The 22,177-nt window shown below is 61.6% G+C and overlaps 1 protein-coding gene across 2 annotated transcripts in view; it reads left to right on the top strand.

The window, feature by feature from the left end:
* WNT7B (Wnt family member 7B) overlaps positions 1–14,128 on the top strand; it is a 56,225-nt gene extending 42,097 nt beyond the window's left edge. For both annotated transcript variants that reach the window (XM_031005637.3, XM_055374339.2), the window contains exons 3-4: positions 3,444–3,715; positions 11,020–14,128. In XM_031005637.3, the coding sequence (XP_030861497.1) occupies positions 3,444–3,715; positions 11,020–11,499 (752 nt within the window). In that variant the 3' untranslated portion in view covers positions 11,500–14,128. The remainder of the gene's footprint in view (positions 1–3,443; positions 3,716–11,019) is intronic.
* The last annotated feature ends 8,049 nt before the right edge of the window (positions 14,129–22,177 follow it).

The raw sequence follows: 22,177 nt of genomic DNA, 5'->3' as shown, positions 1-22,177 counted from the left end.
GAGGGTTTGGCTCATTAAAAGCAAATAAAAAAGGAATTAGCAGGAGCGGCAGGCGATGAGTAACCGGTGAGTAACTGAGTCTGAGCCTGGGGCAGGCATAGCTAGGTGAGAGCAGGCGCTTGCGGGAGGCTGGAAGGGAGGCTTGTGGGAAGCGTCCTCCACGGGTGCAAACCCAGCCGTGGACCTGCCAGCCTGCTCAGGGACTTCAGGACAGTAGCATCCCCTGACCTGCTCTGCAGCCTTCCCATGGGGCAGGAAGAGGAGGGTCACAGGCTGTTGTTCCAGGACCTCTGAGGGGACATCCACATCTGTCCTCAAGGTCCACCGGCTGGGCCCGCACAATCATTTGGGGTTCCTAGACCCCCTCCATCGGGTGACATATGCCCACTCCAGAGTCAGCTCAGCCTCCCTAGAGCTCCTACCCAGAGCCTGCCTGCAGCTGCACCTTTCCCCCAGGTCCACAGACTGTCCACAGGCAGCATCTTCCCTGGGGGCTGCATAGCCCACATCCCCCCTCTCCTCCTGCCCCAGGTCACCTTAGCCTCAGAGAGGCCAACCTGGGGGCAGAAGGACCTTCCAGGGCCCCCGACCCCAGGCACTTTGCTCCTCCGTCAGCCTTCCTGGTCTTTGAATTCCTTCCCTGGGTTTGAATCTTGCTCCAGCCACTCTCTGTGCCTCTGCTTCCTCCTCTGTAAACCGGGAATCATGGTTGGACGCGCCTCATCCTAACGTCCAGGTGAAATGGGAGCGCATGTGAGGGCTGGGTGTGCGCCCGGCACACGGGGAGAGCCCTGAGGGTGGGCTACGCTGGTGCTGGTGCTGACCAGCCTCTGAATGTTCCGGAATCCACGCCTGTGTGGCCAGGCAAGTGCCCTGACATCCAGCCCTCCCCAGCAGCTGGCCCTGGCACCTGGACAGAAAGTGCCACCTGCTTGCGAGACATTCTCCCCCTCCTCTGTGGCCGCTCTTGACCTCACCAAACCCTTCCACAGCTCAGCATCTTTGCCTCTGTGTGCCCATGCCGGGAGTGCACGCCTGCCACAGCCACACATACACCACACACACACAGCAAGCGAATCCATGTTCCTTGTTAAGATTGTACCTACTTAAGGTGTAACCTCCTCCAGGAAGCCCTTCCTTGACTCCACTCCACGGAGGTAGGTCAGTGAATCCTTTGAGGTGCCATGACCCCTCTGTGGCCCTTCTCCACCCTTTACTGGGATCCCCCTCTTGGTTTATTGCCCCCTCCCCCTACCCCCATGAGATTTCTGAGGCTTTCTTGCCAGCAGGCCCTGTTGTGCTTGGGGAATGCAGACAGAATGGGGCGTTTAATACCCCACTTCACACCTCATGCATGGGCTTCCCTTCGCATCATCTTGACCTAATTTAGACTTGGGGAAGTGGGTTCCTATATCCTCCTGGCCCTGGCCCAGGCAGGGAGCGGGCAGTGTGGGTAGGCAGTGGCCAGAAGAGGAGAGGCTGGCAGGATGAGGCCCTTCGAAGGCAGGGGCCGTGCTGCCTGCAGCTCAGAGGAGGCTGATCATTGCAGTCTCGGACCTTGCTGGGGAGGGAGGGATGCTGGACACCATCCTCCCCTTAGTTCTTCTCAGGAAGGAAGTTCCTAGGAAGCTGTGGCTCCCTCCATGACAGCAGACAGACAGCCTACCACGGTCTTCTCCTAAGGCTGGTGGGCCCCATCCCAGTCCTCACCCTGATGGAAGATACCCTAGGGGAAGAGGGACACCACCTGGCTGAGCCCCCAGCAGGCTGCAGGCAAGGAAGTGTCCCCAGAGCATGCACACAGCCCCTAGCACAAAGCTGGGCATGCCGTTGGTGCTCAATGGTTGTTCATAGAACAGACCTGACTTGCCTATCTGCGGGCTGTCACCTCAGCCCCAATAACAGGCACAGCAGTGGGCAACGGAGGGCTGTGCAGGTGCTCGCGGGTGCTGGGCAGGGGACTGCACCATGCCAGCGGCGTGAGTCTCCAGCTGCCCTCTCCTGGGCTGAGCACTGTCCCTGTTCTGCCTGTTGCTGAGATGGGCAGGGAGGTTCCCACTCACTGGAGTTTGGCTCTTGGTCCTCCAGCTGGCATGGTTGAGCCTGCTCGGTGTCCACATGGACCAGGCGCTGGGGACATAGAAATGACATGGACTCAGCCAGGGGCAGGTTCAGAGGGACCCAAGAGTCCAGAGCCAGGATGGAAGGATGCACAGGGCCTGGCCTGGAGCTGGGGGAAACAAAGAGGAAATGAGAGCTGAACCTGCCCATCTCAGGGGTCTTCGGACCCATATGGAAGTCCCCGCCGGTAGGGCTCACCAGGGAGAGGGTGTCCGGATCTGGGTCAAACCAGGAACTGAAGGGTCAGGTACCAAGTGCTCCCTTCTGGCGGTGGGTCTGGGAAGGCTGCCTGGACAGGGAGGCCTCAGACCCGGGCCTTGGAAGGTCCTTGGGATTTGGGTATGAAGTGGGAGGGAATGCCACCAAAAAGACCACATAATCCCCAGGGGATGTGAGCAGCGCCTGGAAGGACTGAGTCACTGTTCTGGGCAGAGGATGGGGAGAGAGGGCTGAGGCAGCCAGTAGGCATTGACCTGGGACCCTCCCCTCCCAGCTCAGCCGTGGGCTTGGCTCTCCTGGCAGAGGGGAGCAGTGAAGGTGCCAGCGAGGGCCCTGGCCAGACTGCCCTTGGAGGGAACCAGCTGGTGGCTGGGGGGATGAAGCAGCAGGGAGGACTGCTGCCCAAGTCCAGGCAGTTCTGGGGCCCCTGGGTCAGGCAGGGGTATTAGGAGGAAGTGAGGAAAAGGGGCCGAGGATCTGGAGATGGACTGAAGGTGGGTGGACCGAGGGGGAGATGGCAACAAAGAGCTTCTGAGCTGTGTGACTTTTGCCTGGGTTCCTGGCTGGGGGTGGGGACGAGGCCCCCCATGCTCCCCGTGGCCCCAGCTTCCATCAGCCATGCATGCCTGGTCCCCACGGGGGTCAGTGCAAATGCCCGTTCATGAGGAGGGGCTCCTGGGAGGCTGGCAGAGGGGAGGAGCAGAGGCATGGACACCCATCCCCCTCCACAGGTCCCCACCAGTCACTCTCAGGGCTGGAGAAACTGGGCCTCTCCTGCCCAGTCTTGGGAACAGGGAGGGAAGCTGTCGGCAGCGCTGCATGCTGGAGGGCGGTCGCAGGGTGCATTGGGGCCTGCTGTGTACCAGGGACACACAGGGTGACCTGGGGCCTGCTGTATACCAGGCGCTGCCCCAACCATAGCCCTGAGAGATGGCTCCCATCAGCCCCGTTTTGGTGAGTCAGAGGCTCAGAGGGGGCAAGCGATGAGCCCAGGGTCACACAACCAGCCAACAGCAGGTGGATTGAGGCCTGGCACCCTGTCCCCTGAGCCCACCTGGCCCAGGGCCTGGGGTCTCACCTTCTGCACCTGTCTGTCCCCGCAGGGAGCCGTGAGGCTGCCTTCACGTACGCCATCACCGCGGCTGGCGTAGCGCACGCCGTCACCGCTGCCTGCAGCCAAGGCAACCTGAGCAACTGCGGCTGCGACCGCGAGAAGCAGGGCTACTACAACCAAGCCGAGGGCTGGAAGTGGGGCGGCTGCTCGGCCGACGTGCGTTACGGCATCGACTTCTCCCGGCGCTTCGTGGACGCTCGGGAGATCAAGAAGAACGCGCGGCGCCTCATGAACCTGCATAACAATGAGGCCGGCAGGAAGGTAGGGTGCAGGTGCGGCTGGTGGGGGCCTTAGCTGGGACCGCTGTATAACCCGCTGACCTCTCGGAACCTCAGGCTCCTCTTCTAGCAGAAGCAGTTGAGTGTCCGTAGGTGTGCAGCGGGTGGGGCCGTCTGGGTCCTCCACGTGCATGGCTCTGAGCCTCCCAACACCTGGAGGAGGCTGTCCCCATCCAGAGATGTGAGAGCCGAGGCTCTGAATGCCGACGCAATGCTCATGGCCCCCAGCGAAGATGGGGACTCCATTTCCATGCAGGGTGTGAGCTGGGCTTGGCAGGGGCCCGGTGGGGGAAGGTCCCAGGCCATAGCCCATGTCCCTGCCCTTGGCGTTCCTGGTCCCAGAGGTCACATCGGCACACCAGGAAAGACTTCCTGGCAGAGGCAGCCTTTTTGCTCAGTAAGGAAGGGATGCCCCCAGGAGGCAGGAGCAGCCTGAGGAAGATGGAAGCTGTGAGCCGGGGGCTGCTGGGGAGCAGGCCGCTCCTGCATGGGGCGGGACAGAGTGTGGTGGGTGGCAATGGAGGAAATTCAGGCAGGGACACACTGGGGAAGAAGTCAGAGCAAGCCGGGCCCCGCCCACTAGAGATGAGGGCCCCAGATACTGGGCTGGGAGGAGCAGCCGCACGGCGGCAAGATGGCCTGAGATAGGGTGGCCAGCCAAGTGGAACGCCCAGCCGGCTCCGGCTCCTCAGGTGTGGGACAGACTTGCCATTCCAGGCAAAGAGGAGCTGAAGAATCCCTCGGGCCCAGGGACCATAGCTGAGGCCACTGGTCACTCACTGCCCTTTTCTGTGCCCGGTGCTAGGCTGGGCACGGGGCAGAGAGGAATCAGGGCCCCGGCTGTGGGAACTGGGTCCACATGAGGGTGCAGGGGTCACACCCAGGACGGTGAGGGCCTGGGTGTGTAGGAGAGTGTCAGAGTGAAGCTTTGATGGCCACAGGGCTTGGGAAGCAAGTAGGGCCTGGCACAGAAGAGATCTTCAACACCGGGCCAGGTGTTTGACTTTCTCTTGTAGATGTGGAGGTTATCATGCAGGTGGTTATTTATTGTTGGATGGATAGATGTATGAGGGGATGCATGGAGTGGATGGAAGGATGGATGGATGAGGGGATGGATGAGTGCATGGATGAATGGAAGGGTGGGTGGATGGGTGGGTAGATGGATGGGTGGGTGGGTGGGTGGGTGGGTGGGTAGATGGATGGGTGGGTGGGTGGGTGGATGGAAGGATGGATGGATGTATGGGTAGGTGGATGCATGGATGGATGGAAGTATTGGTGGGTGGATGTATAGAAGAGTGGATGGGTAGATGGTTGAGTGGATGGATGGGTGGGTGGAAGGATAAGTAGATGAATGAAAGGATGGATCAGTGGGTGGATGAATGAGTGGAAGGATGGGTAGGTGGATGGGTGAATAAATGGATGGATGAAGGAGTGACACAGGCTTTGCCTCCAAGGAACTCACAGACAGCATGTGAGCACTAGTCTCCAGGTACAGGCAGATCACAGTCCATGCCATAATGGAGGCCTACGAACCTTGAGAGTCCAGAGGAAAGTGTGGTTCACCTACCTGGAGGCATCTGGGAGGACTCCCTGGAGGAGGATGGAGGAGGAGAAGTAAGAGGAAAAGGCAAGGCTGAGCCCTCATGGGAACCACCACCAGCCTTGAGCCTCTGCAGCTGCTTAGGTTCTGAGCAGAGCCTTTCCCACACCCCCGGGGAAGAAACTCTCACTGTCCCCATTTTAAAGATAAGGAGAGTGAGGCTCAGAGTGAGCAGCAGACCTGGATGAGTGGCTCTGGAGGCTTAAGCTCGGGTCCCTGCTTGTGGGGAAGTGTACACAGCAGAGATGCGGGGAAGAGCACTCCAGGCAGAGGGAATAGCATGGGTAAAGGCATGGGGAACCAAGGTCGCAGTATGCAGTGTGGGGAGACCAGGGCCGGGATGGCCGGGTAGGGTGGTGTTGGTCTCTGGGCTACAGGTGCCATTGCAGGGCCCTGGGGCAGTGACACTGACCAACTCAGGGACCAGGGTTGTGTCTGATTTACCTCTAGGGTGCTGTGTGAACCCCAGGGCTGACTTGGTGTGGGACTTGGAGGTGTCTGGTGACTCACAAGTGATAGAGAGGCAGACAGGACTGGCCCCTGGGGAGACAGGAGGTCGGAAAACAAGGAGGCTGGTGATGGTCCCCACGGGTGGGCAGGGGACAAAGAGGACAGCCACAGGAAAGGGCTCTGATGATGCTGCCAGTGGCCAATTCTCCTACCAGCCTTGTCTCGGATGGTCGGTGGGGCCCTGGCTGACCCACGCTTCTGCTGAGCCTTGGCCTCCGCATCTGCACAGTGGGTGCAATGCACTTTGTCCCCCCAACTCCTCACTGCCCCGACCCTGTGCGTCTGTGGGGCACAAGCGTGGTCTGAGCCCTTGGAGAAGGCTGAGGGTGGTGGCATCACGGTGACCCTCAGGACAGGGTCCTTTCTAAAGAGCACGGTGCTCATCACGGCAGTGGGAGGTGGGTGTAGGGTGGGGCTTTGGACCTTCCCATAAGCACTGAATCCAGCCCTTCCTGGGTTGGTGCTGGGGCCCTGGCCCCATCAGAGTACCAGGCCCGCCCCCCAACTTCCTCAGGACCCTGCTGCACAGTGAGGTGGGTGGAAAGCAGCTGACTGCTGCCACAGACAAGTGCCGCGGGTGGGGCCTTAGAGCAAAGGACATCTGTTCTCTCTCAGCTCTGGGACCCCAAGTCCAAAATCGAGGTGCTGGTTGGCAGGGCTGTACTCCCTCTAGGCACTAGGGGAGGAGAATTCCTGGCTCTCGCAGCATTCCTCAGCTGCCAGTGTTCCTCCGCCGTGGCCGCATCCCTCCAGCCCCTGCCTGTCTTCACCAGGTCTCCTCTGAGCCCAAGTCTTCTCTTCTGTTTTGAGACAGAGTCTTGCTCTGTCGCCGAGGCTGGAGTGCAGTGGCCTGATCTCCGCTCACCACAACCTCTGCCTTCGGGGTTCAAGCAATTCTCCTGCCTCAGCCTCCCGAATAGCTGGAATTACAGGCGTGTGCCACTATGCCCAGCTAATTTCTGTATTGTTAGTAGAGATGGGGCTTCACCGTGTTGCCCAGGCTGGTCTTGAACTCCTACCCTCAGGTGATCTGCCCGCCTCGGCCTCCCAAAGTGCTTGGATTACAGGTGTGAGCCACTGCGCCTGGCCCTGTTCCGTCTCTTACATGGACACACTCATTGGATTTAGGGCCCACTTGGACAACCCAGGGTGACCTCTCCGTTGTTTCCTTAACCACATCTGTAAAGGCCCTACTTCCAAATAAAGTCACTTGCCGAGGCTCTGAGCGGACATGAATTTGGGGGGTTGCTATGCCATTCCCCTAGCTGGCATGTGGCCCAGGCTGGTGTCCCTGGTGGGCAAGAGTGAGATGGGCAGAGTCTGGAGGCCCGCCCCCGCCCTGCCCCCACTTCTACCAGACCAAGGCCCTGGCCGCCCTTCCCCAAGCTCCCTGGGGGGCTGGGGTGGCCTTTAATGGGCTGCCACAGGGTGCCTGTGCAGAAAACTCTCAGAGCAGCCCCTGAGGTTTTGGAGACCTGAGTGCCCAGTGCCCGGCCCCAGCTCTGCCCCTGGCACATGGTCCCCACTGCTACGTGGGGCAGGCAGGTCAGCAGGGCAGACAGAGGCCATGCCCCCAAGACCAACCCAGTGAAGGCAGGAGATTGTCCATCTGCAGAGGCCTGGGGGCTGTTGTCCGGACAGCTGAGGGCACCTCTCTTGGTGACATGAGGTTAGAAGCCATCACTGTGGAGTGCCACCAGCTCCTGGAGCCAGGGGGTGGGAACCCCATTAGCTGGCCATGTCCCACGTCTTGGCACAGCCCTTCCCTGACTGAGGGTCCACAGCGTCCTGCTGGGTGGGCATATTGTTCACACTGTCCTAATGGGAGTGCCGGATCCTGGGAGGGGCACACCCTCCACACTCTCCTTCTCGGCCAGTGGCTCATGATGTAACTTCACTTGAGGCCACATTCAGTCCACTCTGTGGTCTCGTGGTCAGAGGGTGAAGCAGACGTGGGCTGTGTCCCTGAGGGGCTCACAGGTCAGGGCCACACTTAGGGGCAGGGACCGGCCGGCATGGGAGGTGCTGTGGAAGAGGGTGTGAGGCACCTCATTCCACAGCCCCAGGCCGTGGCCAGGATCCAGGGTGAGGTGCCTTCTGTCGGCCCCAGTGGCTGGAATATCGGACGCCAGGCTCCTGGGCTGGTCAGTCTCGCCCTGGAAGGACTTTAGGCCACCAACCCCATGACTCCCCTGCCTGGCTGTAACTGAGCACTGTTTCCAGAGCACAGGCTACACCCTTATTCTGGAAAGAACATTGAATCGGCCCTTTCCTGGAGCCCCCTCAGTCCACCACCCTCCTGCCCAACCAGGCCCCCAGGGTCGAGGAGGAACCAAGGCCTGGAGGAGCGGCCCCTGCGGCAGCCTGCAGCTCCCCTGAGCAAGATGAGCTCACTCTGTGCCCTGCCAGGTGGTCTCTTGGGGCAGGGGGCCGGTCTCAGCGCTGGCGCCACCATTGCTGTTGCTCGAATGCCCAGGGCACTGGAGAAGGAAACGGCACATTCTTGAACCCTGTGATCACTTCCTGGGAGAGGCTCTGACCCAAGGGATCCAGCCAAGCGAGGATGTGGCCCCTCACTCTGCAAGCAGCAGCCCAATAGGCTTTATTTGCGGATGGTCACGGGCCTGGCCCTGCGGGAGCCGATTATCCCCAGGCGGGCAGTAGCATGCAGCTGGGTTCCCCGGCCTTGATGAAGACCGGGAGACAGGGACAGGGGAGGGAGGAGGGGGAGGGATACAGGGCACAGTACCAGGGGCAGCCATCCTGGGCCACAGCAGGAGCACTAGAGGGCAGCTTGGGCCTAGACCACGTGGCCTGCACACCCTGTAGTCTGGACAGGCCTGCCAGGTCTCCGGCCATCCAGGCCCATCTGAGGAGGGTGAGCAGCCCGGGGTGGGGTGAACTTCTCCCGGCTGGAAACTCCGAGAGGGGCCACCATCAGGGCAGCTCCTGGGGTGGTGCCTGGCCTGGGGAGCATCCGAGCAGGCCGTGTGGCCAGGGCCAGGGACGCTTCCAGGCCTGAAGGGCAGGTTAGTGGAGGGAAGGGCTTTTCCAGGAGGGGACAGATCCCAGCAGAGATGAACAGGGAGCTGGGGTGATGGACAGGATGGGAGAGGGACAGGAGGCAGGGAGGAGGTCCCAATATACTCTCTGGGGGTCGCCCAGACACCCAGTCCAGGCTCTGGCCCATGACCTTGGCCCAAATGCCCCTCAGCCCAGCCTCCGAGCCCTGCAATTCCCCAAAGCTGCCCTGCCCTCTTCTCAGGACACCCGGGCTCCTCCCACCCTCTGCCATCCTGGGAGGGGCATCAGCCTCCCTCTCCCACCTCCCCCAAGTCTCTCCAGGCTCCCCAGTCTTTGTCCAAGGGCATCACTGATGCAGAGCAGAGAACACCCCAGCTCCAGGCTGCCAGCCTAGGGCCCACCCGGCACCCACCTGATGAGCCTTTGGACCCACCCGGCACCCACCTGCCAGCCTAGGGCCCACCCGGCACCCACCTGATGAGCTTTTGGGCCCACCCGGCACCCACCTGCCAGCCTAGGGCCCACCCGGCACCCACCTGATGAGCCTTTGGACCCACCCAGCACCTACCTGCCAGTCTAGGGCCCACCCAGCACCCACCTGCCAGCCTAGGGCCCACCCAGCGCCCACCTGATGAGCCTTTGGGCCCCCCGGCACCCACCTGCCAGCCTAGGGCCCGCCTGGCACCCACCTGCCAGTCTAGGGCCCACCCAACACCCACCTGATGAGCCTTTGGGCCCCCTGGCATCCGCCTGATGAGCCTTTGGGCCCCCCGGCACCCACCCGCCAGCCTAGGGCCCACCCAGCACCCACCTGATGAGGCTTTGGGCCCACCCGGCACCCACCTGCCAGCGTAGGGCCCAGCCTTTTCCTTCATGCTCAGTGGTCTCCAGACCTTCGCTCATGTTGAACCCCTCCCGGAATGCTGTCCTCTTTGTCTAATGAGCTCCGACTCATCCATCAATACCCACACCTCCTCCAGGAAGCCTCCAAGCACCCTCACTGCAGCAGGATTAGGCTCTCCTGGGTTCCTGCAGCACCTTCACTATGTCCCATGCTGAACTGTGAGCCCCAGAGGACCTCATGCAACCAGGCCAGGGAAGCTGCTTGGGGCAGTAGCCATCTCTGTGGGGTTCTCTCCCTCTTTTTCTTGTACTCATTCATTCATTCATTCATTTTCTGGGGGACTTCTCCACTAGGCTAGAGCTGGGGGCCAACAGCAGGTGCCCCATGACCGTGAGTTCTGGCCCGAGGGACAGAGGGTGGCCAAGCCCCGGCAGGGCTGGGCTGCCGAGTGAGGCCAGCAGAGCTCTGACAGCTGACAAATGGCCCCTCTGCAGCCGTGGGGCGCCAGCTAATAATTCCCCATCTTCAATCAGGCCCGGCTGGCAGGGCCCTTTCGATCCGGGTAAATGAGTACCTGGGGTCAGGGCTGGTTCTGGGAATCAGCCTTCCGGGGCCATGGAGGGAGGCCCAAGGAAAACACTCGGCTGCACCCGTGGAGGGCCCTTGTGGGGCTGGGGAGAAAGAACAGCGGGCGGGCCGGGGCTGTCGGCTTCTCAGCACGCCCGGGCCTCGCTGATCCGTGTACTTGCCTCCACTGCTCCCCTCGGCCTTGAGCAAACGTGCGCCGAGGGCCACCGGCACTCCAGGCTTCCATTAAACACCAACTGCATGCCAGACCCTACGCTAAGCTCAAGGGTGGGGAGCGGGAGAGATGGCAGGGTGGGGTAATGAGCATTTAGTAAGCACCTACTGTTGCTGGGCCTACCCCACCTGCTGCCTGTGACCTGCAGCAGGTCCCACAGCCCCAAGCCTCGGTTTCCTCACCAGTGCATGACCAGGATATAGCATCTCCTTGAAGGGCTGTGAGAGTCTAACAAAATACCTTCAATAAATGTACAGCAGGCTCTGCCAAGTCCTGAATATTCTCACTGTACCCTCACAACCTCCTATGCAGTGGAGACCTATTGTTAGCAGCCCCATGTAATAGGTGAGGAGGCTGAGGCTCAGAGAGGGAGAGACACTTACCTGTGGTCACGCAGCCGCACGTGGAGGAGCGGGCTCCAGGGTTGGGCTGGAGGCAGGGGTAAGGGAACTTGGAGGGGCCCAGCTTGGGCCATGCCGTGCCGAGCAGCTTCCCTGTCACCCTCAGGTTCTAGAGGACCGGATGCAGCTGGAGTGCAAGTGCCACGGCGTGTCTGGCTCCTGCACCACCAAAACCTGCTGGACCACGCTGCCCAAGTTCCGAGAGGTGGGCCACCTGCTGAAGGAGAAGTACAACGCGGCCGTGCAGGTGGAGGTGGTGCGGGCCAGCCGTCTGCGGCAGCCCACCTTCCTGCGCATCAAACAGCTGCGCAGCTATCAGAAGCCCATGGAGACAGACCTGGTGTACATTGAGAAGTCGCCCAACTACTGCGAGGAGGACGCGGCCACGGGCAGCGTGGGCACGCAGGGCCGTCTCTGCAACCGCACGTCGCCCGGCGCGGACGGCTGTGACACCATGTGCTGCGGCCGAGGCTACAACACCCACCAGTACACCAAGGTGTGGCAGTGCAACTGCAAATTCCACTGGTGCTGCTTTGTCAAGTGCAACACCTGCAGCGAGCGCACCGAGGTCTTCACCTGCAAGTGAGGCCAGGCCAGGAGGCGGCCGCGGGCACCCTGGAACCCAGCGGCATTTTGCACATCCACTCCTCACCTTCCCTGCCTTGGTGCTGCCAGCAGCAGACATAGACGGGTGCAGAAGCGGGGAGCTCCAGGTGCAGGAGGGCACCGGCCGGGGCCCACACCCTCTGCCCGCCTCCCTGGGGCTCCTTCCTGCCACCTCCTCCCATCACCTCCTGCGGCAGAACAGCGCCCGTGACCCACCCAGAGAGCAAGGCCAGGGGCCTTGGTGCTCCCCGACGGGGCCCAGCAAGTTCCCTTTCTTCTCTCTGGGAAAATGAACCTCCAGGACACACCTGTATCCCAGAGAGCAAAGTGATGAGGAGACTGAGCGTCCCCAGCCCCACCTGGCGGCATGGACACAGAAAAGCTACGCTGGCTGGCCTCTCAAGACCAGTTCCCAGGCTGGGTCTGCCGCCGGGCCCTGGGGCGGTGGGGACAGATGTTGACACAAATTATTTATGTTTTCTTAGTATCAGAAGAGGATTCTCAGCACTAATGCATAGCCAGTCCTAACTCCGTACTCTGTGTCAGCCCATCCCCTCGACACCCTCTGTTTCCTTTCCCGGCCCCACCTGGCCGGCCCTCTGCCCCTGCAGAGCTGAGGCAGCCTGGGGTTGATGGGGACCACGCGGTGCCTGCGGGTCCTAGAAGTGAGCTGGGCAGGGGCTCGTCGGACCACACAGCCCTGACCGGGCCTTGGAGGAGAGCCATGGACAGGCTCCTCCACGCCATCTTTCCTTCTTTTGAAAATCCTATCAATGGCCGGGCGCAGTGGCTCACGCCTGTAATCCCAGCACTTTGGGAGACCGAGGCAGGTGGATCACCTGAGGTCAGGAGTTCGAGACCAGCCTGGCCAACGTAGTGAAACCCTGTCTCTACTAAAAATACAAAAATTAGCTGGGTGTGGTGGCGTGCACCCGTAATCCCAGCTACTCGGGAGGCTGAGACAGGACACTTGCTTGAACCCAGGAGGTGGAGGTTGCAATGAGCCAAGATTGTGCCACTGTATTCCAGCCTGGGTGACAGAGCAAGACTCTGTCTCAAAAGAAAAGAAAAGAAAATAATATCAAGCAAATCAAAATATCACCCACGTCAGGTTCCAGGAGTCCTTCGTTCCCTCCCTCATCCTGTCACCCTCCCGGCCTGGCACCTCCAGTTTACAGAGACCCCCTTCCCCCTGGAGCCAGCCTGACCCCTGGGACAGTGCTGCCGCGGGGGTCAGGCAGGTGGTGAGTGGTCAGGGATGTTTGTCCCATTTGACACATGGGGACTCTGAGGCCCAGAGTGGCACAAGGACCTACCAGAGACCCTGCAGCTGTGACTGGAGGCTTCCACCTTTCTCCTGCCCAGCCTGGGGCTCTGGACCTGGGAGAACACATCAGGATGCCCGGGGTGGCAGGAGGTAGCTCCCATGCCTTGAGGCACTCGGCTGCTCCCTCCACCCCCTGACAGCCTCATTGGGGCCTGCACTCCCCTCGGTGCCTTTGAGGCTTCGCCTAGCCCTGTCCTGGTCCTTTTACCCTGACCCCAATGCTGAGAAAATCTGGATCCAGAGCTGGACATGTCCTTTCTGGATGCTCCCACCCCTGTCTCTGAGGAGCATGAGTGACAGAGGGAGGAACTTGTCTGAGGCCAGAGAAGATGGTCTGCAGCTGGCTCCTGGTGCACCCCCACTGCCCACGGCCTGGCCCCCATTTAGGGTGTGTTCTCTTTGAAGCCCGTAGGAATGTGTTCTTGAGCAGCCGACAAGCCAAGGGCCTGGGCTCAGCCTGGGGCAAGTGGGTCCCTCCTGGGCTCTGGCCCTGTGGTCCAGCCCATGTGCCCCTAACCATGCCTGGACGCTCTGAGTCTCCGGGCCACCGTGAATGCCCCACCCTCAGCCTGGCCCCATCCCCTTACCTTCCCCAAGTCCCAGAACACACCTGAGTCCATAGGCCCGGCAGCCTCTGCAAGGAATCTGGTTAACTTATGTTGTTATATAGCGTCGAAATGTCTATAGTGTCTTTAAATTATTGTGACCTACACTGGGTACCAGAGAGGGGGATGGCTGCAGCCCCCATCCCTCATCCCCTCCCTCATCCCATCCCTCATCCCCCATCCCATCCCCCATCCCATCCCCCATCCCCTCCCCCATCCCCTCCCTCATCCCCTCCCTCATCCCATCCCCCATCCCCTCCCTCATCTCATCCCTCATCCCATCCCTCATCTCATCCCTCATCCCATCCTTCATCCCATCCCTCATCCCATCCCCCATCCCATCCCTCATCCCATCCCTCATCCCTATTCCCCATACCCACACCCCATCCCATCCCCCATACCCACACCCCATCCCATCCCCCATCTCCCGAACCAGGCTCCTCCTGCTTGAACAGACCCTTGGGGTCCCTGATGCCACCGAGACACTCGCACTGTCCCTTGGCTGCCGGGCACCCCACTGAGCCCCTGCCCACCCCAAAGTCTGCCAGCAACAGGCCCTTTGCCTGGGTGAGACGGGGGTCAGGGTGGCCCAGATGGGGGTGATGGCGACCAAGGTGCTGCGTCCCCACCCTTCTGACGGCAGCCTCCCCTGGAGGGGAGTGCTCGGCCCAATAAAAGCTGGAATTGGAAAAGTGAGTGTGTGTGGAATCCCCATGCGATGTACCTGCAGCTGCGGCCCCACCGGTGGGGACACATGCTCTGCCCACCCAGGACGAGCCCCCGAGGCCTTCATGTGCCCCCAGCTGTCTGGCTTCCTCCTGCCCCTCTGTGGGCTGTCCCTCCCATCCTCACACCAGACACCCTTGCCCAGAGCCCACCCTTGAGATCAAGTCACGCCTACCTGCCTCCAGGCACCTTTGGGCTGTCCCCACCCAGCCAGGGGCGCTGGGGCACTGGACACAGACCCTGAGGCCTTGCTGGACAGCACCAAGCTCAGGCTGCGGGGACAGGAGGGCCATGGGCCTGGCACCTGGTTACCGGGGGCTGGGCCGGAGCTGCTGTAAGAAGAAGGGACAGCAGGCCCCACTGGCCCCTGTGCCTCTGCTTCCCTCTGACCAGGGTGGGGTCTGGCTTTCAGGGTCCCTGTAGGTCCATCCAGCTGGGTCTGGTGGATTTTGTCTCCACAGCCCTGGGGCCTGCCTTACTCTCACCAGGCCTGGGAAGGTGGCATGAGGCCCCCAGAAGTTCAACAGCCTGCAGCTGGCCACAGGCTCCGCTGCTTCTCCCCAGAGCCTGACCATGGCAGGGCCTCCCAGCCTGCAGCCTGCGAGAGCCATGCACACGGCGATGCACAGCACTTCCCCGAGGGCCAGAGGCATGTGGCAGGGCCGGTTTGGCCACTGCCCGCTGTCCCAGCAGCCTGGCATCAGGTGGAACTGCTGATCAAACAGACCCCATCCTTGCTGTGCCCAGCCTGGGCACCCACGGAACTGGCCCCAGACCCAGATCCCAGTGGAGGGGCTTCTCAAGGGGAATGGACCCCTCCAGGGTGTGGAGAGGGGGCGACAGCCAGAAAAGAGTGTTGGACTCACAGTCCCAGCCCTGTTCCTTCCTGATGCATGGGCAGCCTCTGGGGCGACCCTCCTGGATGTACAGCCTCAGTCTCCCCATCTAAGAGCAGAGGGTGGCCCGGGGCCAGGACTTGGTGGTCGGTGGGGCTCATGGGGCTGGCATGCATGCGGCCTGGGCTGGGCAGTTTGGCAGGAGGCCCTGGTTCCCCGTGAGACAGTAAGTGAATCAGCGGCAGCGGCGGCGGCGGCAGCAGCGGCACGCCGGGGTCCGGCTACTCCCACAGGGCCAGGAATGAGGAAGCCTCTGAGATGCCCGGCCCTGGTGCCCAGACTGTACTGAGTTCTTGGCTCTGGTTCAACCCCCGCCCAGTCCCCTCGGGCTGCCCTGCACATCCTCCCGGGAGCCTGCTGGAGGCCTCACCCTTGCTGCTGGCCCGGCCCGGGGGCCCACCTGACCCCAGCCCCAGGCTCCGCCCCTAAGGCTCACATTTTGGGAGCATTTCCCCCTGGCCAGCCCCTCGCACCCCCACTCAGTGGCTCACTGCTGCATGGGGTGGTGCCCCTACGTGCTTAGCCCTGGCCAGCCCTGCCCTGCAGGTGTTGCCCACACCAGGGGCTTTCCTGCCCTCTGATTGGCCCCAGCGGTTCCCGCACCAGGCGTGCCACCTGGCTGCTCCCAGACATAGGCCATTTCTGTGGGCTTTGCTGGGTAAGGTGTGGGGACCGATGGCTGGAAGGGCCGGAGTTCTGGGAACCCATCTCTACGCAGGCTCGCTGGCTAGTTCCTTTGCAACTTCAGTTCTGCCCTGGGCTGGCCCTGACTTCCGACCCCACTTCCCCTGCGGTGCCTGTGCCCACAGCTGCCAGTGGTGAGGCCGGTGGCCCATCTGGGGGGATGCAACAGCTGACGACCGAGGCAGCCTGGGAGCGAGGAAAGGGTTTTTTCTGCACTCACTCCTCCAGGCCTCTGAGCCTGGGCTTCCCGCTCTGTAGAATGGACGTAAGGGAACAGAGCCTCTGCCCTGCTGCCACCGGGTCCCCTCCTCCTCTCTTGGGGGATCCACATCTTTCCCTGACTCATAGCTGAGCTGCAGCCCTGGCTCCCACCCTGCCCTGTCCCACAGGGCTGCCCGCACCATTCACTTGGCACTGCCTGGTGGCCAGATCACACAGGGGCCCTGTGGCCCTGGAGGGCAGAGGATGTCTCATTGGTGTACCCTTAGAGTCCTTTCTGACCCACTGAGGTGCCCACAGCCCACCCCCTCCCCACCCCCCTGAAGAGTGAGCCCCAGCCCTGCCTTTGCTCCCGCTGGCTCTTCCCAGGATGCACCCCACACTCTTCCTTCCCTGACTCTGGCTTGCAACAAGCTGGCTGTAGAGTCTTGCTCTCTCCTCCTCCCCTGCCTCAGCTCCCACCCTTAGGGGCAGGGGTCCTGTTTCTGTGACGACCCCTGTCTCCCAAGCTGGCTGAGGTCCAGCACACCCCCGTGCTAGGCCTTGGGCCTGTTCCACACGTGTCCACAACGTTCACAACACCCCTTCCCCAAATAGGTCAGTGCTAGTTCCATTTTACAGATGGCAAAACTGAGGCACAGAGAGTAAGGAAACCCGTCCAAGCTCAACAGCCAGCGAAAGGCAGAACCAGGATTTGAACCCAGGCCCTCTGGGGTCTTCCTTCTACCCAACTCATGTGCCTCCTCCCATGAGGGGACACAGAGGCCCAGGGACCTTGTCCAAGGTCACAGAGAGATGAAGGGGAAAAGAGTGGCTATGGCTGGTCTCAGAGAGATGACAAGCAACACTGTATCTTCACCAACAGAACAAGAAAGACCCAGTTAAAAAGCAGCAGGCAAGGTCTGAGTTCGATGCGTCTGAGTGAACTTCACAACTCCCAGAACTGGGAGTTAAAGGAGGGGGATCAGGAAGGAGGGGCCGTGGACCACCTTTTCCCCAAGCTGGGCTAGTCTTGCTGGCCTCTTGGGAGGGGCCATGGTCTGGGGGTAGAGGGGCAGAGGGGCAGAGCGGTGCACAAGGAGGGGTGGCTGAATCGCCCTGTGCCAGACACACAGGAAAACCTGAGCTCCCCGAGCAGAGCCGCCAGCTTGCTCCCGGGAGAGCCCAAAGCTGGAGCAGGTGCTGCAGACTCCTTCCGCCACGGGAACCGGGGAGTCCAGCTGGCGGTCACCCAGGCCTCGTCCTAGCCTGTTTCCCTCTGAGTCTGAGCTTGCACCTGCCTTCCTTCCCTAGGGTTCTACCTGTCCGTTCATCAGGTCTTTGCACTTGAAGGACCCGGGGACTCAGAGCCACTTGGCCTGGGTGCCCTAGGACCCTTGGGAATCAGAGCCTGTGAGTTTTGGGGATCCAGGGAGTTGCATGTTGATGCCCACAGCAGTGCCCCATAGATAGACAGTGCCCAGTGGGCAGGTGGCCAGCAAAATGCAAAGGAGAGGGGGTCTCAGGACCCAAAGCTCACCTACAGCCTGCCCTTGGCAGGTGCTCCTGCCAGGACCCTGGGGTGAGCAGTGCTTCCAGCCAGAACTGGAGACCCAGCTCTTTTTTGAGTCATCTGCTGACCCCACCTTAGGACACATGGAGGTCGTGCCAGGGGAGGCAGCCTGGGCCTCCAGGCCACTGTCCTGTGTCCAGGACCTCTTGTGGTCTGGGCCACTCACCTCTCACAGCTGGAGTCCTGTAGCCACAGAAGGGAAAACCATCTCAGCCTCACTCGGAAGCAGCGGGGAGGAGACGCAGGCGGAAGCTGAGGAGTCCTCTCACTCCATCTGCAGGCAAGGGCCTGGGGCCAGCAGGGCAAGGCTGGGACACCTTCTGGGTCCAGACCCAGGTGTCCTACCTGAGGCCACACTGCTTTCCCTGGGCAGGCAGCCCACCCACCCTGAGGCCTAAGGGTGGTCTCACAAGCACAGTGCCAGGAAAAGCCCAGTGGAAGGTCTTGGACAGGACCCCTGGAGAGGTCCCTGTGGCGTCTGCAGCTCTGGAAGCCCTCGTCTGAGCTGCTGGGGCCAAAAAAGCCACAGCTGGGGCCACTTGCCGGCTGGGCCTGCGCACACCATCCCCGTCCGAGCTGCTGGGGCCAAAGAAGCCACAGCTGGGGCCACTTGCGGCTGGGCCTGCGCACACCATCCCCGTCCGAGCTGCTGGGGCCAAAGAAGCCACAGCTGGGGCCACTTGCGGCTGGGCCTGCGCACACCATCCCCGTCCGAGCAGCTGGGGCCAAAGAAGCCACAGCTGGGGCCACTTGCGGCTGGGCCTGCGCACACCATCCCCGTCCGAGCTGCTGGGGCCAAAGAAGCCACAGCTGGGGCCACTTGCGGCTGGGCCTGCGCACACCATCCCCGTCCGAGCAGCTGGGGCCAAAGAAGCCACAGCTGGGGCCACTTGCGGCTGGGCCTGCGCACACCATCCCCGTCCGAGCAGCTGGGGCCAAAGAAGCCACAGCTGGGGCCACTTGCGGCTGGGCCTGCGCACACCATCCCCGTCCGAGCAGCTGGGGCCAAAGAAGCCACAGCTGGGGCCACTTACGGCTGGGCCTGCGCACACCATCCCCGTCTGAGCAGCTGGGGCCAAAGAAGCCACAGCTGGGGCCACTTGCTGGCTGGGCCTGTGCACACCATCCCCATCCGAGCTGCTGGGGCCAAAGAAGCCACAGCTGGGGCCACTTGCCGGCTGGGCCTGCACACACCATCCCACTTTTCCAGATGGGGGGGGGGCCCTGCCCACGGTTCTTCCCTGGCCCCCGGCTCCAACCCTCCCTCTGGCTCCCACCAAGCACAGCCCATGGCATCCACCCAGTCACACACTCGTTTCTTCACTCATGTCTTCATGTGCCCATCACGTGCTGGGCACTTCAGCGCCTGGAGCGTGGTCGGGCATTGTGGGGTCTCAGAGCTGAGTCTCAAGTGGGGTCCTCTCCCAGTTAGCCCCAGGCCAGGACGAGGGGCAAAATGACAAATGAACAGTTCCCCTCAGCCTCCATGACCAAGTGTGCCACGGAGGGAAGTAGGGGCCAGCAGTGCATCCCTGCCTGGGCACTCAGGGATGGCTTCCTAGAGAAGCTGCGTGGAGGGTGAGACCAGAAGCAAAAGTAGGAAAGGAAAGGGGGAGACCGTGGGAGCCAGAGGGAAAGGAAGCGGCGAGCCTGGGGTAACTGAAGGGACAGTGGAGATGGAGTTAGTGGGAGCTGGGGCAGGAGCCGGTAGAGCTTGGAGACAAGGTTTCAGAAGATTCTGAAGGGACAGAGGGGACTCTTGCTCTTGAGCCCCATGGTTTCTAGCATTCAGCAGGAACTCTCACTCCCCATCCCACCCACCTGTGGCCCTGTAGCCTGATGCCCTTTGGACAAGGAGCTCTCACCACCCTACCCCAACCACCTGTGACCCAGCAGCCTGGTGCCCTCTGGACAAGGAGCTCTCACCCCCTCCACCCCACCCACCTGTGGCCCTGCAGCCTGGTGCCCTCTGGACAAGGTCTGTGGCTGCCCAGCCACCCCCGGCTGCCTGCCAAGCTCCTAGATCCCAGGAGGAAAGTGTCCCATGCTGTGATGAGGCTGTAGGGGAGTGGGGAGTGAGGGCTGGGCACTGGGGCCCCTCTTGGTGCTATTCCTAGCCCCCTCTCAAGCCCCCTGCCAGGCCCAGTGGGCTAGGGCTGTTGGCCTCAGGTTGCCCTGGGGAGGAGGCTGTTTCCCCAGGTCCGTCTAGTCCAGCAAAAGCTCTCCAGGAGAGGCTTCCACACTCCTCCTCTGGGCCTCAGTTGCCCTATTTGGACAGGCTGATCCCTGGGGTTCGTATCAGACCCCAGGATGGGCTGAGCTTGGGTGGGCACAGAGCAGGCTGCTCCCCCAGGCTCGTCATAAATGCCTGCATTGCACCAACAAGGCCAATGCCAAGGGCTTTGGGCTCCTCGTCAACCAGCCCTGCAAGGGGGGCACCTTGCCTGCTGAGAGTGGGGACAGGCTGGCCAATGGGTCCTGACACAGACAGTGACTAACATCTGCTTCCTCTCCTGGTTCCCAGGAAAGAGGGATTGATTAAATCTCAACCACAGACACTCTGGGAGGGGGAGGGCAGGCGGCGACAGATCTGAGTCACCAGGACTATCTCAGGGAGCCAGGGAGTACTCTGCAGGGAAGGGCACTCCTCAATCTCAAAGGGCCCCGCTCTGTGGCAAGGGTTACTGCTATGTGGATCCACCAGCACCTCTCATTCTAGACACTGCATGGGGCAGCCCTAGGAGGCCTAGTAGGGGCAGGCCTCAGGCTGCATTAGAAAGGCCTTTTTTAGGCTAGCCAAGCCACTAGGAGGAGGGAATTCCCCACCACTGGAGGAATTCAAGCATGGTTTGATCTCCGCATGATAGAGAGGGAGGTGTGCAGCCCCCGGTGTTCTGATTCCACAATTCTGAGATGCTGAGAGGCTGTATGTTTAGTTGTAGGTACAAGAAGACTTCGTTCTGTGGTTGGAAGGGGTTGCAGTTCTGGGCCAGGGTCTGGGGGAAGCCTCTTCTTCTGTGCCTGACACTGGGAGTTCCCTTCAGAGGTGAGAAGCTCTGTCTCACCCTTGTTCATTGGTTCCACAGACGTTATTGCTTCTCCCATGTGTCTGGCAAAAGTCCTGCCCACAGGGAGGTGACAGTCTGGAGGAGGATGTGAGACCATCAACACCTACTACGAAGGAAGCAGGTGTTATAAATCATCAAGCACTCAGCATGGAAGGAGGTCATCATGGCTCAGGAAGAGCCAGAGGCAGAGCAGGCCACACAGAGATGGCAGTGCAGGAGAGGAGGGAGTGGGGTGTGGAGGGTGTGGACGGCAATCCAGGCATAAGGCTGGGAGGCGAGAGAATGACTGATGGCCAGGAGCTGTAGGAGGTCAGTGGCTGGGACAGAGCGAGAGGAGAGGAGTGCAGAGGTGTGGCTGGGCAGACAGCAGGGTCTTTTTGGGCCACCAAGATGATGTGGCCTTTCCTCTCAGTGACTCAATGGGCACTGCAGGGCTGGTGGCAGACAAGGACATGGTCTGCCTTCATTTCTAAGAGGGTCCCTAAGCTGCAGTGCAGGGAAAAGCCCAGCGAGGCAGGGGAGGAGGCAGGGAGAGGGTGAGGAGGCCACTTTCAGGTCAGGTCAAGAGGTGCATGGGAGAAGCATGGGGTTCTGGAGGCATTTTGCAGGCAGACCAGGGGCGTCCCCGCACAGAGGTCAGGCAGGCTCTGGACAGGGACCCCAGGGAGGGAAGGCCAGAGGAGGCAAGGGTGTGCCTGTCCCAGGCTGAGCATCCCAGGTATCCTTCAGGTGTGGGGGGACTTTCTCCAGGCCCCCCCAGGGGTGGGGAAAGGAGCCAGGACACAGGCTCAGTGGGGAACCTGGGGTGGGAGGCACCTGCCCCTCATTCACCTGGCATGGCCTGTGGTGGAGGGACTGGATAGCCGGGCCCAGGAGCAGGCTGAGAGCAGGGGTTCTGAGCTGGACAGCCGCTCTCAGACAGGCTCTGGTGGGGTCTGTGTGACCTTGGCCTCGTGCTACCTCAGTTTCCCCTGTAAGCTGGGTTGAGAGTGCCTGGGTAGCAGCAGGGAGGCGTACTCCACGGAAGCCCCTCCCCCTGCCCGCCTTGGGGGCCAAGAGACCCGCAGAGAGCAGCTGTGTCCCTCCAGCTGGCAGCAAAGCCAGGAGCCCTGGGAGGTCTCTGAGCCACCCGCCCTGCTCAGGGCCCAGCAAAGGTCCCTCCCCTCCCCTGGGTAGACCCATGGGTGGAGGGGAGATGGGGCTGTGGGTGCGGTAGCGGAGGGCAGGGCTGTGTCCTGGGGGCTCTGCAGACCTGGAGGCAGCACAGGGCTGGCTTCTGGAAAGTTGAGGCTCCAGAAGGGGATTTTCATGGCAGCTGGATCACTTCCTGGTGAAGATTCAAAGAGCCCCTTGCCCACATGCCAACAGCACTTTACAGTTTATGAATTCCCCCTGTGACCATTATCTGGCTCAGCCTTGAGGCCTGGAAGCCCCCAGCCTCTCTGCTAGTTTTCAAGGGTCCCTCAGCTGGTGTCTCTGACCTCTCCTCGGTTCCTCCCCAGGGCCCTCTCTCCCTTCACTGGCCCCTGGGTCCCCTCCTGTCCCCAGCCAGCCAGAGAGCTCCTCCCTGAACCCCCCATC

Source organism: Gorilla gorilla, chromosome 23 (genome assembly GCF_029281585.2).
Source record: "Gorilla gorilla gorilla isolate KB3781 chromosome 23, NHGRI_mGorGor1-v2.1_pri, whole genome shotgun sequence".
NCBI lineage: Eukaryota > Metazoa > Chordata > Mammalia > Primates > Hominidae > Gorilla > Gorilla gorilla.
This window is presented reverse-complemented; position numbering and strand designations above follow the sequence as displayed.